The sequence below is a fragment of the Strix uralensis genome, chromosome 1 (genome assembly GCF_047716275.1).
Source record: "Strix uralensis isolate ZFMK-TIS-50842 chromosome 1, bStrUra1, whole genome shotgun sequence".
In the NCBI taxonomy this organism is placed as follows: Eukaryota; Metazoa; Chordata; class Aves; order Strigiformes; family Strigidae; genus Strix; species Strix uralensis.
The window spans coordinates 13573955-13591459 of record NC_133972.1 but is presented as its reverse complement, the minus strand read 5'-3'; the positions used below and the strand labels follow the sequence as shown (position 1 = coordinate 13591459).

The 17505-nt window shown below is 41.5% G+C and overlaps 1 protein-coding gene across 5 annotated transcripts in view; it reads right to left on the bottom strand.

Moving 5' to 3' along the window:
- Nucleotides 1-17505, bottom strand: part of HECW1 (HECT, C2 and WW domain containing E3 ubiquitin protein ligase 1) — a 270071-nt gene that overhangs the window by 151454 nt on the left and 101112 nt on the right. For all 5 annotated transcript variants that reach the window (XM_074890150.1, XM_074890071.1, XM_074890307.1 and 2 more), the window contains one exon: nucleotides 17227-17334. In XM_074890150.1, coding sequence (XP_074746251.1) covers nucleotides 17227-17334 — 108 coding nt within the window. The remainder of the gene's footprint in view (nucleotides 1-17226; nucleotides 17335-17505) is intronic.

The following is a 17505-nucleotide window of genomic DNA, read 5'->3' as shown; positions in this document are numbered from 1 at the left end:
TGTTCCTTTCACATCCACATGTGACTCAGTCCTGCTGCCCTTCTCCAAAATATTTCTAAAGCTCCTGCCATCTTTTTGTTTGAAAATAGCCAGGTAAAGAACAAAAACTGCTAAATGCATTACCAGCTGGATTTATATTCCACAGTGCATTACATGCGTATGTCAGCTAAATCATTTATGCATGTCACAGAAGTATTACTTAGCATCTCAAATGCAACAAATTCATGAAATTTAGAAAAAGAAACAGATCTGCCAAAGCAAACCCAGATTCTATTTTCCAAACTGCACAAAATCTAAATGGGCTAGTTCAGAGGCAGAAACTTTATCTTTGCACATATTATATACATTTAAAAGGTTTCCACTGAGTCATTTTCTAACAGAAGAAAGCACAATATGAGATTTTTAATCCATTGTAGAAGCTCAGTACACTTCGTAGAGAAGCAGTAATTACAGAGGTGCCTGCTAGCAGTGCTACTGTTAAGGCTGTGTCGGGGGGGTCGTTATTAACCTAGTTTTCATAGCTTCACAGCTCTGTCACAAAACACCCGTGTACTGGCGTTAAACCACCATAGAAAATTTCATCCCAGAAGCAATTTATTTAGTTACTTTTTCTTCTTGTAAAAGTGCAAAAAGAAAAAGGGAATTAAGATCAAATTTTCATGCTTTCCTATGAATATATACCAGGGAGAGATTTAATAATTTTAAAATAGCAAATTCTAACACTCTTGAGTGAAATCCTTATGCTGTTTAAATTAACAGCTAGTTCTCTCAACTGCAGCAGGGACACGATTTCAGTCTCTGAGTTCCGGAGAAGTTCAGACCCTGCTGTCCACAGAGCTGCTCTGTAAGAGCAAGCGCCTTCTCCCATTTAATTTATGACCTTAAACCTGTTCCAGTTGTAGCATAATGCAAATTAGCTTAAACCCCAAAGAAAGACATCAGTGTTATTACACTCGTGCACTGTCACAGGTTTCCCTGTTTTGAGCATTGCTATGTGTTTCTGATAAAACTAGAGATGCAATCTTTTGAAAGAGATGCTCTAGAGAACAACTGGAAGCCGGCACAGGACGACTGCTCACAGCTCTCAGAAGACACACTTCACATCAATCAACACCGCCTTAATCTCCGTGCCTTCCCCAGACATAACCACCACTGACAGTATGGTATAATATACACAGTGTAGGGCAGTAGAGTTGTAAGAGTTCTGCTTTACTATTGACTGAGTACAAGGGGGACTTTGCAAACAGTACTGAGACTTCTGTCAATCTTTTTGAAAAAAGACCATTTTTCACAACAAGGTTGAAAGCTGGCATGAGTTTCCAGGATAAGGTTTTAAATTAAGCTTTTAGTTTGAATTGACTCTGCCTATGAATCCTCTGCCTTTGTAAGGTAGAAATCATGGGAAACTTGGTTGATTTGCTTGATTGCCACCTACTCTTAGGTCAGGGAAATCAACAGCTGCAGCTGAGATTTCTCCTGGCTAAGTTTCATTTTCTTTCCTTCAAAAGTTGGAGAGAAATTCAAATGGAAAAGCAGCATGAACCCACATGAAAATTCCCTCTCCACCAGAACGTGATAAACAAAAAACACAAGTCAAAGGCTTTCTGTTAAGGTCCCACAACTGAGCCCCACACATCTGAAGTCTCTAGATAATGTGAGCTGATTCAACCCCCAATGCTTGCTTACATTAGCCAGCCTAGTAAGAGGCCTTTGGGAATAGCACCTGGAGATGATCTAAACCACCAGGACTGGAGCAAGCAATCCACTAATTACAACTGATTATAAGGCCAGTAGTCAAATGGTCGCTCCAAAAATGGTGTGGTTTGAGAGATGACTTCTGGCAGAGAGACAACACAGAAAGCTAACTGCGGTAGCATCATCTTAAACACCACAGATGACTCTGGCTGTCTCTGAACTGAGTCCCTACAATCCAAAACGTCACTATATGCCTTTCCTTTTACATTTTCACCTTAATATAAAAAAGGTACATGATGGGTTCTCCAAAATCTAAGGAGGAGTCCAGGAAAAGAAGAAAAGAAATGATAAGGCCAAACTATACTGGTACCAAAATTTACTTCTCATTTTTGTGACATGCCATACATAGACTTTGTGCAAGTTCACAAAGGGAAAGGAAAATGGTGAACTTATTAGCTATGTAGATTTAATATTCCTCCCAGGCAGCTCCTAAAGCTTACCATAATATCATGTAAACAGGAAAACATTTGAAAGCCTGAATCCAGAAGCGTGCTAATTACAGATCATCACTTATATGGAAATCAAGAAATCCTAGGTTAGCAGAGGGAAGCAAATAGTTTTGTCTCTCCCCATGACCATGAGATGCCACAGTGACAAACTGAGGGAAAAAAGTAATTAGTGTTTTGTAAGTGAGCAGGGCTGGCTCATTCTACCTCAGGCAAACAGCTTTATCAACAGGAACAGGAAAAATACACCTCTTGGAGGTCTCTAGGCTAACATAGACTGTAGAGGTTCAGAAGTCAGAAATAAACGGTAGCTACTATACATGAGAAGCTAAGGAGAATTCCTTGTTGTAAAGCAAAATCTTAACAATGCACTCGTATTCTGTTTTAAAGAAATAGATTCTTTCATCCTTAAATCTTGTCTAGCAATTAAACAGACAGACTAATCTCATACACTGTAGACATAATGCTTTTTTGGTGGGGTAAATCTGCTGTTCAAGTGTTGCCTGGCAATCCAGGGAGGTTAATCACATGTCAGTTTATGTGGGATCACAGGTTACCTCTGGAGTAAACCAGAGTTGCCAGGTTATAAAGCAATTTTACCCTCAGGAAGTGCTGCTCAGCAGCTTGGATAAACAGCAAGCTAGTAGGAAGACAAATCGAGACTCTGAAATCTCTACAAGCCCCTGGTAGACCTCGACGTGTTCCAACTGGAGGCTTATTTTAGTGGAGTAGAAAAGGAGAAGCAGAACTGCAGTCACATAACTCTTAACACCTGTGCTAGACAATGGCAGTGTTAAGAAACTTTTCTGTGCATAGATAGATTTTTAAAGCCAGAAGTAGGAGAGAGAGGTGTGGTGTCCAAGAGACATGGGCTGCACCAGAATCTGCTTCCCTTCCCAGGATCTGCGTGCTGAGCTCAGAGGGAGCCTCAGAAGCCAAGAGCCCTCCTTACCCACGAGATGCCTGGGAAAGCTCCCTGGTGCTCCTCTACTACAAAAAGATTTCACATTTATTCCAAGTGTTTTTTCCCCCTTGTGTCTGCACTCTCTACTTTGCTGGTTTTGTACTTCAGTCATTCAGAAGTCTCTGTCTGGGGGAACACTGCTGGCAAGTTACAACAAGTACAGCTTAAATTCTGATGCACATGCATTGCCCATCTTATTTCTAACCCCAGCTACACCTCATGCTTGCAACATAGCAGCAATGCACTTCATAATCAAAACTGATTTTGTTTCTTATGGGGTAAATTATTTTCTTTTAAAAAATTCATTCCTGATAACTTCGTGCATTTTATTTATGAGATTATTATTTTTTCCCCTGATATTTTTAACGTCTCCTTTTTGGATCTTCCAATGAATGGAAATCATTATAGAACTTCTAAGATATCCCAGCCATGCAAAAGAAATGGGTCAGGAAAAAAATAAAACTGAGAGGCACAGAGAAAGATCATCTTTGAAAATGATTACATTTTTACACTTGAGGCCTAAGATTCATTTACATTTAGGTTACATCATCGTCATTATTATTATTATTTTCTGATTAGGTGTTAGAAAACAAAAATCACAGGGAGGGTAGTCAAACACTGAAACAGTTGCTTCAGAAGGAAACTCCATCCTTGAAGACAGTCAAAACTTGACTAGACAGGGTCTAGAGCAACCTGTTCTAAACCAGACCTGCCTTGAGCCAGCAGTTGGACCAGACAACCCAAGATCATTGAACGATCTTATTCATATCTTTCTTACAGGGTGAAAGGGCCATACTAAGAGGAAGCAAGATTATCAGTATACACAGCCTAATCATGGAAAGCTGCCTTAAAACAGCCCGGGGGTGAGAAGCAATCAGACCTGTAGCTCTTAATCTCAGGAATGAGTCTAGAGCTACAAGTGAGCTGTGACAGCTCACCCCAAGTCAGTAAACACATCACCTGCCCACATGTCTCTGCCTCCTACCGCTTCAAATGTGAACAAGTACCTGCCAGGCACACAGGCTCTGCTGCCAAGGGAAAGGAAGGGTCTGGAATAAACACTGCTGTCTACTTTTAAATGTCTCACTGTAGCAGCTGCTTTTGGCAAAGGAGACTTGGAAAAAAATCCACAGGCAGGACAACTTTTAAAGAGAGAACGCATAATGAAATTAGCATAGATAATTTAATGAAAGGGGAAGGACAGAAAGAAGAACCATTATGGAAATTTAGTTAATAAACAATTACAGCAAAAGTATCTATTTCAAGGTTGGGTTTGGTTTTGGTTTTCTTTAATTTATAAAAAGCTATTGGTACAGAGATATGGGAGGAAATTATACCTGCTACTAATGGGGTAAAGCGATCATCTAAACTATTGAACAGATTGGAGAACGGCTTGGAAGTATAGAACACTGTTCATCTGAGGTCTCAAGATCCTATTACCAGTATCAAAGACCTTGTAGAAAGATGGTTCTGCTGGGCAAAAGTGTTTGAACCCTGCAGGGAGATAGTAATTCATCCCTGCTGACCTCCTGCTCCATATAAACGGTGTTCTTAACATCTGGCAGTCCTATAGCAGGAAGCCCTGGACCAGGAGTAAGATGATGACAGGGCTAGATTTACTAGCTAGTTAGCAAGAAAAGCCAAGTATCAAAAGGCTTCCTGCATCATATGTGCACTTTTGGAGAAGCAGCATGAGTTACTACAGCACTTCATCACAGATACAAGACTGCCTGCCTCGTGGAAGGTCAGATAAGTTTTTCTGCCTAATAAAATTGCCCAAACACCATTGTATGAGTTAGATAAACGTTGCCATAACCACAGCAAGGCATGAGAGATGGAGTGGCTGGCCAAAACCGGACAATGATATAGCAGGGTTACAACCACATTTCTGTATTATGTGAAGGGATTTATCCCCCTTTATACTGCGATTTTCCTGTGCCATGTTGGACATCTAAGAGCCCCTCAGGGGCTTCACTACTGTAGAGAGGTATAAAAGAGCCTTTCTTTTAGATGTGAAGCACGCTCACTGTCTCCATAAACTGAGAAAAATGTTATCTTTAATACGTATGTTCCACATTGTGTTTTGATTAATTGCTTTCATGGTATGCTTTAACAGGACCACAAAAAAATCCGTAAGATTCTCCAAAATTAGAAATGGTACATTATTGACACTGATCTATTCTTTAGGACCTTTAAACTAGTGATGGGCTTAGCCAATTAACCACCTTCGGAGTTTGGTCTCTCAGGCAAGCCCTTGATGCAACCTAGCCTTTGCTCAGAGATCCATGTCTTTGGGGACTCTATCCCTCCCATCATCATAAATATTCATGTTTGATGGTGCTGAGATCTGACACCAACAAGACAGCCTCCTTGTCTCCTGAATTATTCTGCGCCCAAGAATTGAACTTGTATCCTTAATTATATATTTTTTTTTGTATTTAAGAAAATAAATGAAACAAGGCTCAGTACCTTACCACTCTTTTGGAGTAAATATGACCTTTTATGCATGTGCTGATACCCTTTCGATCATAGATGCTTCCCATTTCCACTGCATTTGTCTTCTGTTTTTCTACAAAGATTGGGCCAAAGTCTGCACCTGGGCTCTCTGTACATGGTTGTACATGAAAGGTGCTGAGTCTCATGGCACGCAGGGCTGCATGCAAGCAATTCTTACTGAATTCAGTGGGGACTAACTTGGCATGCAGCAGTTTCAGAAACAGGCCCAATGGAAGTATCCAAGGGGAGAGCATAGGGGCACCTGTGCAACGGAGCAAAGAGAAGGGATCCATCTTCCAGGGCAATTCCACCAAATCCCTAGACAGCAACATCCAAACCAAACTTTCCAGAAGCATTTAACAGTGGGAAAGACTAACTAATTTGTGAGTCAAAGATGACACTGTAATCTCTTACTGTCAATAGTAGAAAGATTATCAATCACAAAACAACATTGTCTAAGTTATACTGATCCATTAAAATAAGTCATGTGACTTCAGCACCCATTGTGCAGAATACTAACATCTAAAGTTCAAAGCAGCAAAGCAATAGGTATCTGCTTATGCATTTATCAAATGCTAGGTCTGTTGATAAAAACACAGCTACTAGCCACACTACTGGATTTCAGGAATCTCTCTTCAGTTCCTCAAGTACATGATATACACTATGGTATCCTGAGTGATACTAAAGCTGAAGCAGAAAACACATCACATGCACAGGAGTTCTGAATCTAAAAAGCAAGTACAGAGTGTCTGAGGATACTGCTGACATGACTGGAAGAGCAAAATGAACCCGTATATGGACCCGTATTTTCAAACTTTGGCACCGACAGTTAGACTCCTTCAGACCCAAAATGAAGATGTACTATTCCCCATGGCACGCTGCCAGGTATAGAGTGGCCTGACGGATTCTACCTAAATTACTCTATCCTGGGGAACAACTGCATGATCAACAAGTGCCTCCAGAAATTGCTGAAGGGTGTATGCCTTACCTGATATCTTTGGTGGGATCTGGAGAAGAGTGATGCAGACCAGATCAGAAATTATAGCTGCCCCCAAATTTTAATGCTGGAGGAAGGAAAGCCACACATTCCCAGCTCCTAACAGATTCAAACAGGAACTGCTGTAAGGACCACACAGCCTCTTTTCAATCTCCTGGCAGTAGCAGCACTACTGGCTGCTCCCCAGTCCTTACCTGTTTCTTGCAAAGGGTGTTAAGCCATGAGCTCCTGCTTGGAAAGCATGAACTCTTGGGTCAACTTTCCCATTACCTTAAGATCAAATGAGCCTGAAAGAAGGCCAGTGTCCCCCCCAAAAACAGTCACCATTTTCCTCCAAAATCTCCCAAGTTAGGAGAATTAGTCAAGTTAGGGACTGAGCAGATGTGTGCAAAAAAAAAAATAGTAATGGGCATGAAGAAAACAGTGTGACAAACAAAGGAGAGAAGAATAGGAAAGGGCTGTGATTTTTTTTTTCCTCTTGTCTAGTATCTTCTTCCCAAGATACAAGAACACATGGTGTTGCATTGCACAATGGGAGGCACATCTGGTGCCTCAGGTACCACTTGGCACTAGCTTGCACCTGACCTGGAGGCTGGGCATCCTCCCCAGGCCGCACTCTTCTGCTGCTCTGGGACAAAAGACACCAGACAAAGCTGGGGGTTTGACCCTCTGGTCTGTCCAGAACACAGGGTCACCCAGCAGCACTGACACAACAGTGCCCTTCTACCTCCATAGGTGAGACAAGCCTAGCTGCAGGGGAGTAACAAGGCTGGAACCAGTTGTGTCAGTCTTACATTCAGCCAGTGAGATGACTCCACAACTCTTTGTCTTCCTTAGTGTCCTTGTTTCAGCTGGAATAAAGTTAATTTTCTTTCTAGTAGCTGCTATAGTGCTATGTTTTTGATTTAGGATGAGAATAATGTTGATAACACACTGATGTTTTAGTTGTTGCTAAGCAGTATTTAGACTAAGTCAAGAACTTTTCAGCTTTTCAGACTGCCCTGCCATTGGAGGCTGGGAGTGCACAAGAAGCTGGGAGGGGACACTGCAAGGACAGCTGACCCAAATGAGTCGAAGGGGTATTCCACACCATATGATGTCATGCCCAGTATACAAACTGGGGGCAGTTAGCTGGAGTGCACTGCAACTCAGGGATTAGCTGGGCATCGGTCAGCAGGTGGTAAGCAATTGTATTGTGCATCATTTCTTTTGTATACTCTCTTATTATTATTATCTTCCCTTCATTTTCTGTCCTATTAAACTGTCTTTATTTCAACCCATGAGTTTTACTTTTTTTTCCTGATTCTCTCCTCCATCCCACTTTGTGGGGGGAGAGTGAGCGAGCAGCTGTGTGGTGCTTAATTGCCAGCTGGGGTTAAACCACAACCCCCAGGTAGAGGATTGGCCAAGCAAGAGTTGGGCAGCTGGACTGCAAGAGAAGTTACTGCTGTCCCTCAACCTGACAATGTCTGAGAAAGAAAATAACGAGCAGATCCAGCATGCCCACAGCTGGCTTAAAAATAAAAAAACAGAACAGAAAAGAGGAAAAATCCTGGTTCCTTCATTACCACCTTTTCTGAGGCTCATTTCAACTTTGATAAAGCCGTAACAGCCCTACACAAACCTCTCCCCTCTGTCCAGCAGAAGAGCTTTCAGAAACTCTGTTCCTTAAAGAAAAAAAGGAAGAGAAATGTACCAAGCAGCAGGGCACATTTATTTTCAGGATACAACTTTTAAGTAATTCCCAGTAGTTCAGACTGCAAACAGACTAGAGGTGGCCTAAAATTAGCAGATGAGACACTAAGCAGTGAGTATGGAAACTCAAGTCTTATCTGCAGTTGTACCCATGCACTGGCAAGTCACTTCTTCACTTCGTACCTCTGTTTTCACCTCTCACCTTTTAATCTGTCTTCCCTATCTCAGATTTGAAGCCTAGCTTTCAAACATTTGCATTGAATTTATACCTTCAGAAATCTGGCCTTAGCTCTTTAGGACAGAAACTATCTTAGTACATAGGAAAGATCTACTCTTCATTAGACACTATTGTAATAAAAAAAGCAACTGTATGAAAAAAATTTGAAAGTTAACAAACGAGTATAGATCTGTGCATCCAAACCAGGTCCCAAATGCCCCAAGGTTCAGTGTAATTAGCACTAAAACTTCAGTTAAATGTTACCGAAACTTCTTGACAATCAGATGATGCCCAGCCTTTGATGCATTGATACAATCTGTATGTTTGTTTAGGCTTAAGTAGCTGAGACAAGAGACCACCTAAACTGTGGTCTCTGTGACTGGGAACTATGGCTTAGTGAAGAAAGACTTGCTCTGACTTCAGTGCGCCTAAGATCAGGCGTTACTTCTGATTTAAAGCTTTCCAGTTCACCTTGAGAGAGCTTTCTGAAACGCCTATTACAGAATCACAGAATTGTCTAGGCTGGAAAAGCCCTTGAAGATCATCCAGTCCAACCATCAACCTAACATTAACAGTTCCCAACTACACCAGATCCCTCAGTGCTTAGTCAACCCTACTCTTAAACACCTCCAGGGATGGGGCAGCCCATTCCAACGCCCAACAACCCCTTCTGGAAAGAAATACTTCCTAATAGCCAGTCTAAACCTTCCCTGGAGCAACTTGAGGCCATTCCCTCTTGTCCTATCGTTTGTGACTTGGTTCAAGAGACTCATCCCCAGCTCTCTGCACCCTCCTTTCAGGTAGCTGTAGAGGGCGATGAGGTCTCCCCTCAGCCTCCTCTTCTCCAAACTAAACAACCCCAGTTCCCTCAGCTGCTCCTCATATGACATGTGCTCCAGACCCTGCACCAGCGTCGTTGTCCTTCTCTGGACACGCTCGAGTCATTCAATGTCCTTTTTGTAGTGAGGGGCCCAAAACTGAACACAGTCATCGAGGTGCGGCCTCACCAGTGCCGAGTACAGGGGTAAGATCCCTTCCCTGTCCCTGCTGGCCACGCTATTGCTGATACAAGCCAGGATGCCATTGGCCTTCTTGGCCACCTGGGCACACTGCTGGCTCCTGTTCAGTCGGCTGTCAATCAACACCCCCAAGTCCCTCTCTGACTGGCAGCTCTCCAGCCACTCTTCCCCAAGCCTGTAGCGCTGCTGGGGGTTGTTGTGGCCCAAGTGCAGCACCCGGCATTTGGCCTTATTGAAACTCCTACAGTTGGCCTCAGCCCATCGCTCCAGCCTGTCCAGATCTCTCTGCAGAGCCTCCCTACCCTCGAGCAGATCAACACTCCCACCCAGCTTGGTGTCATCTGCAAACTTACTGAGGGTGCACTCGATCCCCTCATCTAGATCATCAATAAAGATGTTAAACAGGAGTGGCCCCTAAACTGAGCCCTGGGGGACACCACTCGTGACCGGCCGCCAACTGGATTTAACTCCGTTCACCACAACTCTTTGGGCCCGGCCATCCAGCCAGTTTTTTACCTGGCAAAGCATGTGCCCATCCAAGCTGCAAGCAGCCAGTTTTGCCAGGAGAATGCTGTGGGAAACGGTGTCAAAGGCCTTACTGAAGTCAAGGTAGACAACATCCACAGCCTTTCCCTCATCCAATAAGCAGGTCACCCTGTCGTAGAAGGAGATCAGGTTTGTCAAGCAGGACCTGCCTTTGATAAACCCATGCTGACTGGGCCTGATCATCCGGTTGTCCCGCATGTGTTGTGTGATGGTACTCAGGATGAGCTGCTCCATCAGCTTCCCGGGCACTGAAGTCAAGCTGTCAAAGCTCTCATTCAATCTCAGCTTTGTGCAAGCAGAGATTTTGTAATTTCTTTAAGCACTGCCATGAAAAGTGAAGAGCAGGTAGTGTGGGGACCAGCCAGGCTGTCCCAGCATGGTGTCACCAAGGATGTATGCTGCAACACAAGCATCTTCTTCCCTGTGTGGGAACAAATAAACAAACAGCCCTGATCTCCACAGTACAAACAAAATATGTCCAAGTGTCAAAACAAGTTGTGGAAAGGGAGAGAAAGACGGAGAAAAATCTGATTTGTAGACAAGTTTCTCAGTTAAGCTACCACAGCTCAACCATGCAGGAAGCTGAGAAATAGCTGTCTAATGTCTTGTGTGGATTGGCCTATGTTTCTGTTTATGATAGGTTGCTTCCTACAATCCTGGCACATAAAGACTTTGTAAGAGAAAAACTAGAGGAAATGCAACAACAGCAAAGATTAAGGAGCTGATCAAAGGATGCAAAGCAAAGGGTTCTTGAGGAACCTCAACAGCCCTGAACTGGGAAATGCCTTAATCCAGGCTCAGACTGTGCTCCTCTTCCCAAAGCTAAGCCTGGCTCAAATATGTATATTAAACTACTATAAGGGTACCGGGCTGAGGAAAAGAAGGAGGAATTTAAAAATTGTGTGTAGGGTGGAAGATAACCAAAAAGTATCAATAAGACTACTACATGTGTAAAGAGATGAAAAGAAAGAACCTCAAAACTATGGTATGTCTTCCTTGGGAGAAAGACAAGCAGTAGACGCACCTTTTGGGGCATAAGTCTCTCTTACTGCTTCATATCTGTTTTTTCTCTGACACTATTCTGCTAAATAGTCTTCACACTGTTGATGCTTCTGTGTTGCTCCAGTTTTTACCATCTGCGGCCTCCTGAAGGTTAAAGTCATGCAGCATATTCTAATTTGCTCAAAGGTATAGCAGGGTGGACTTCAACAGCCTTATCTCTATGTTCTCCCCTCATGTACTCTTTCATAAAGTTAACTGCATGTGATTTGAGAGACATTGGGGTAATGAAAATGGAGACAGGAAATTATTTTAGTGGGCTGGACTTGTCAACAGCCTGTCCAGAAAAAGGAAACTTTGCAAATATTCCAGCTTCATTAAAGCTTTTGTTGAGATGACTGTGCCTCATTTATTTGGAAACATTTGAGGCTACAACATCCTACAATTATCTGTACTTTGAAAGTGGCCTTTATATTGGCTTCCTAAAGCAATGCAAAAGATATATTTTCTAGAGAGAGCCCTAGATGAAAGGGCTGATTGTCTGTCAGTTTTGGGGATAGTTCTGCACATAATTGTCATATATTGACCATGACTAGAGCATATGCCTTCTACCTGCAGATGTACCAGGATCTCTCAGACCTCTGACTTTAGTTGCATGCTTTTTTTACCATTTTTTCCCTGCTAGTCAATAACTATAATTTCTGCTCTCTGCAAGGCGTATCATCCATATTTGCTATTAAAAAAAATGCAGCAACAAATTTAAACAATGCATAAGCTTCCGCATAAAAGTGCCACACAGATGACTGGTTACACTTGGAAATGGCTTTCTTAGTTGTCAGGTAGTAAAACAATTTACAGGAAGGACAGTAGATTAACAGGGGTCCCAAGTATTTGGCTATCTTCAGTGCAATTCTGAATAGTGTCAAAACTTTTCTCATCATTTTAAGGATATCCTAGTTTTGATACTGTGCTTACAGGATGATGCTGCATCGCACCTCAGTGAAATGGTCTCTCGCACACTTGTATTGGATAAGCCAAAAAAGCGTGCCAGAAATTGCAGTGAAGCAGAGCATGTTTACTTTCCTGGAAAACCCATTATAGGCTGGTTCTTTCACTTCGGTGCCCTCCAAGCCTTAACACAAATTATATATACCTAGTGGTATGTAGCCTCCTTTCTCTCCCCATGGTTACAGTGGATGGTTACTGTTTATCACTGGCTGTCATAAAAACCCAAACTGCAAGACTTCTGCAGAAATGCAAAACTGGCCATAGTGCAACATTGCCTCTGCAGTTGTTAAGGCTTTTTGTTTGCTGGATATTAATAGGAGATGAGTTCTGTTCTACCAGCATTCGTGCTGTAATTTGGAAGCAATTCCCTCTCTGGCTCACACCAATTACATATCTGTCTGGCAACATTATGTTGCAAGTTTGCGATATGCAAAGTCGAAAGGCATACGCTTCTCTGGGAAAGGTGTTAGTCCTTTTCAAGGTGAAAGAGTAGATCACTAAAACAAACACAAACTTTAAATGGCTGTGGTATCTGAAAATGCAATTTGGGTATGTGTTAAGAAATTATCCGTTTTGAAAAGTGATAGGGCTCTCTAGACAGTCTTAAACCAGGCTATCAGCAAATTTAAAAGCAACATGTATTTTGCCCAGATACCCCCAAAACACAGAATCACGTTCCAAAACAGAAAACTATTTGGCATTGTCATTGATCTACCACACAAAAAGCATTTTCTTAACCTAGTGAGATTTTAAACATACCTGAAAAAGTAACCCTTAATGATTCAGATTGGGCAATCCACTGAGAATACTGTGAAAGTATAGCTTAAACAACAGAGAAGTACCTGAAATTGCTGAAATTCAGTTCTATAAAAGTACAAGAAATGCAGTTAACACAAAAAATGGTTTCAACTTCTCACCACGCTTTCCTTTGTGTTCTCCACTCCTGATGCACTCCTATGAATCTCTCATGATACTGCTAGTTCCTTCTGCCCATAGCAGCAGCATGTGCACAATTTCTGTCTAGTGTGGTCCTCCAGGTTGATGTTTTTTGCCAGTAATTATCACTACAACTACGTCCGATAGAAGATTTCTGTTGTGATATTCTGCCACCACGAAGAAAATAACTTCCAGCCACTTTTGCCTTTACTCACTGCTATTCGAGGTCCCAGACCATTGCACGCAAATTACTCTCTACAGTGATTAGATGTCAGTACTCGGTTAAGTACCTAAATAGTGGTTTTATGTATAATGACTACAGGTTACATGGTTAAGAGGGTCATATTTCATTTGCTTGTTAATTTTCAAAAATGCAGGAAACAAAGGATAACTAATTGGGGAACATTAAGCCTTTTGAATAAAATACTCCCACACATTATATATGCCTCCAGATTCAAAATCTGGAAGAAGAAGAGTAATAACTCTCTATTTACTTGACCTCATTCCTAATGCTTCTTTTTTCACATTAATGTGAATTTCACTGTTGCAAATCAGAAAATCTTTAACACCTTTGATTTTTCAAGTTCCCTTATGCAGCTCTTTCTTTAATAAAAAAAAGACTTCAAAAATGTCTTTTTTAAGCTCTTTATGTCAAGCAGCTGGCTGGTCACAGCATAAGGGTAATTTCCATAAATGTGGTACAAAAACACCCTACCTTAGGGGAGTCCTAAAGTCTAACTGTTGGCAAAAAAAAAACTTTGACTTCTGAGGTTGGACAGGATGATCCCCATGGTCCCCCGATAAAAAGCTTATTTTACCACACACAATAGCACCACCAAAAATGTTAAACCTTTATACATTTCAAGAATAGCGACCAACCAGTCTGCCTGGGGTGCCTTAAATTCTTGGGAACTTTAAATTCTCTGCGTAAGGCTGATTCTTTATTTGTCCATATCATGATTTCCTCTTTATCATGGCTCCTGCCAGCTATAGTGGACCAAACACTGCAATGTATACCATAACGTTTTCTGAAGCACTGTCTGGTTGATAAATGGCCAATATTGACTCATGTGGTGAACAGGTATCAAGGTACAGATAGTTACAGAAAAAGCAAAAGCAGAAATTAAGGGCTGTCTTTGCAAGTGAGCTGCTCTGTTTTATAGAGTATTAATGTTATAATCAACAAGACTCAATCAATAGCAAGCTAAGGGAAGTATAACATAATGCATAAAAAACCAATACGGATATCTTGAAAATAAATTACCACATCTTAGCTACCTACCATATGCCTTGACAACCACTAAATAAAAAGAATACCTATCTCAGGAAGTGCCTGAGCTACAGATTAACAGAAGCTAAGAACATTCCAGCTAGAAGACTCACTAACACTTGCTTACCTTTATACCCTCCACAAGTCTACACTATTGGCCATTTTTGGAGACAGGACACTGGATCAGGTTAACTTTGGACCAGCATGGCAATTCTTATAGCACGTTACCACTGAACATACCCTTGCCCTGTCCTCCAGGTTCTCTCAGTTCTGTAGTGAATGGCAAGAAAAATAAAACAGATTTCTTAAGGGAGTTTGATTTTGATGACCAGTATCTTTCTGCTTCCTGCAAAGGTCACCATACTGTGTGCTATGCAACTTAAAAGGAAGATATGATCACCATCCAAAAAATAAGTCTGAAGGAAGGTGGTTTACACTATCCTCTTTGTATAGAAAATACATGAGGCTTTCATACCCTGCAGTTTTTAACATAACATTTAACCAACTGCAAAGCTCTGTACTTTCATATATGAGTCTCAACAATGAGCAGGAACCCTCAAATATGCCTTTAGATTTATAAAATTCACATACATCGACATTTTTCACTGCTTTAACTTCCCACTTCAATAGTCAAGTGGCTCTAAGAGTATCCGCATGTGCTGTTACTTACTACTGCCTACTTCATTTTCTCCTATTTTAATTCTGGACAGGCAATGATTTGTCCTTGATGAGTGCACTGGTACATAATCTCAGGGCTGAGATTCACAACCTAATGATGGCAGCATTACAAATTACCAAGAGGCAGCAACTCATCAAGCGTGGGCTGCCCAACTACGGTGTAGTACGACTTCGTTTTAAGCATCAGTGAAGGATGGTTATGCTAAGTTGCATTTCCTTACAGTAGGGCAAGTGAAGAATGTACATGCAATCAATTAACAACAGCTACTATGTCTCAGCTAATGGGGGCAACTTATTAAGCTGACATAATTCATTGTGCAGTAATGAAATGTGGCCCACCTGAAAAGGCTTCTCCCTAAGCATTTCTCACATTGCCTCTTTCTTTTCTGCTGGATTAGGCAGGAAAACTATGGGCAGCCCCATCCCACTTCCATTCTTCCTCAATAAACCAAGGGCTCTTCAAACCCCAGTTCTGGGATTTTATATCTCCTCCCCACACTTTAACAGCTAAAAGAAACCATGATCAGTCTCATGGATTAGTAACCACAGTTCAAAGTAGCAGTTGCAAATTAGGGTCTGCTTTAAAGGTTAGATCCTGTAATGTATTTCTGCCCCCAAACCAGGATAACTAAACCCAGTGTTGTTACATATTAAATAATTTCCCATAAATGTGTTTTTCAAAACACAGGATATAAGCATCTGTATGGCCTGTAGCCTGTAGCCTGTAGCCATTTCAGCAGCTCCCTTAATTCTTTAGAACAATATTCTCAATTTAACTTAACACTAGGAATTACAGACCATCAGCAATGCTTCATATTGCAAAGAGATAACCTGTGCCTAGGACTGAGTATCTCTAACATGTCTGCATGTAGCATCCTTGCTCATACCAGATACTTAAGATGAAAGGCATAGATTAATCTAATCAAGTGAAAAGAGTGAAAAATTTTTCACAGAAAGAGTGGTCAGACAGTGGAATAGGCTGCCCAGGGAGGTGGTGGAGTCACCATCCCTGGATGAGTTTAAGGGTCGTTTGGATGAGATGTTGGGGGATGTGGTGTAGGGGAGAACTTTCTAGAGTAGGGCTGATGGTTGGACTTGATGATCCCAAGGGTCTTTTCCAACCTGAATGATTCTATGATAAGTATAACTCATAGCCTTTCCAAATCCTTTAGAATTCAGGTTATATCAGAGATTGCCTTGATTGCTTTCAAATTCAGACAGTCTTAAACAGATATACCTGACTGCCATGCAATTTATATATGCTTTTACAAAGCTTCTGAATTTTGCCCAGCAGGCTAAGATAGATCAGTGAAACATTCAGTACAATTGAAAAACTGAAGCTGGTTCATACTAGGCTTCTTCATGCTTAACTCCTCCTTAAGGATACACGTGGCTCTTTCACCACAGATGTTTTGCTCTTGATCTCAGTCCAGTCTTTTGAGTACCCGATTTCTGTTCTCCAAAGACAACCATGAATTCCATTCACACTAGCACACGCTTTGAAAAGAGGAAAGACTCAAACGGTCAGGTTCACTTTGGTCAGGGATGTGGGACAGCCAAGCCTGGAAATGTTAACTTGCTGTACAAGGTACACAGTACTTTGCAGAAGCAAATTCAGTGTTTCTGTATTTTGATTGCTAAGGGGGTAGAAAAGAGTTACACTGCATTGCATCAGACACCCTGGGTAATATATGAATACAATGAGGAACAATTAATTTGAAATCAGCATACCTTGCTGCAACTACATATTGCTATACTTTTATCAGTCTAGATGATGATCAAAACTTGACTCTTTTTACCTCTGAATCCACCTGAATCTGGTGGAAGCCAGATGCACCATGAAGTTTTCCAATTAAAAGTCAGCGTGAGTGAGATTATGCCCCTCAGTTCCTCTCTTCCTTAATACCATATTAAAGTCAGTGCAGCTCATTGCTAATGATACAGTCCAAATAACAGCAAATGGATTAAAACACTTATTCATAACTGCATAAAAAAATTATATTTATGATTATTTGCTTGCAGAAACTGTGGTTTTCTACTCCATAAAATGTTTCAGTTCCTCTCAATACATTCAAAGAGTTTGGTAACATTTCTGGCCTTTCCTGAAGGACATAAAAACACCGTAGGAACAACTTAAGCAGTTCAGTTATCTTTCTGCAGTGATTGAATTATACTGTAGCAGGATTGGAAAAACACTTACGCTCCACAAAGTAAGAGCTGGCATCAATCTTCCAGATAATCTGACCACGGTGAGAGCCATTGACGCCACGGTTCTTGTAGTCCAAAAAGTTTTCGGACAAGACCTCATCTATAAACAACGAAAACAGTCTCATCAGACACCTGTTACAACAACATACATAGCAGAGAGTGAAGCTAAAAATACGCCTTTGGCTTGACAGAACGTACTAGAGCTGCTAGACAGCTTGGCACCACGTGTTGTGAAATTAGCTTTTTTACTCATTTATATTTTTGAAAAGTG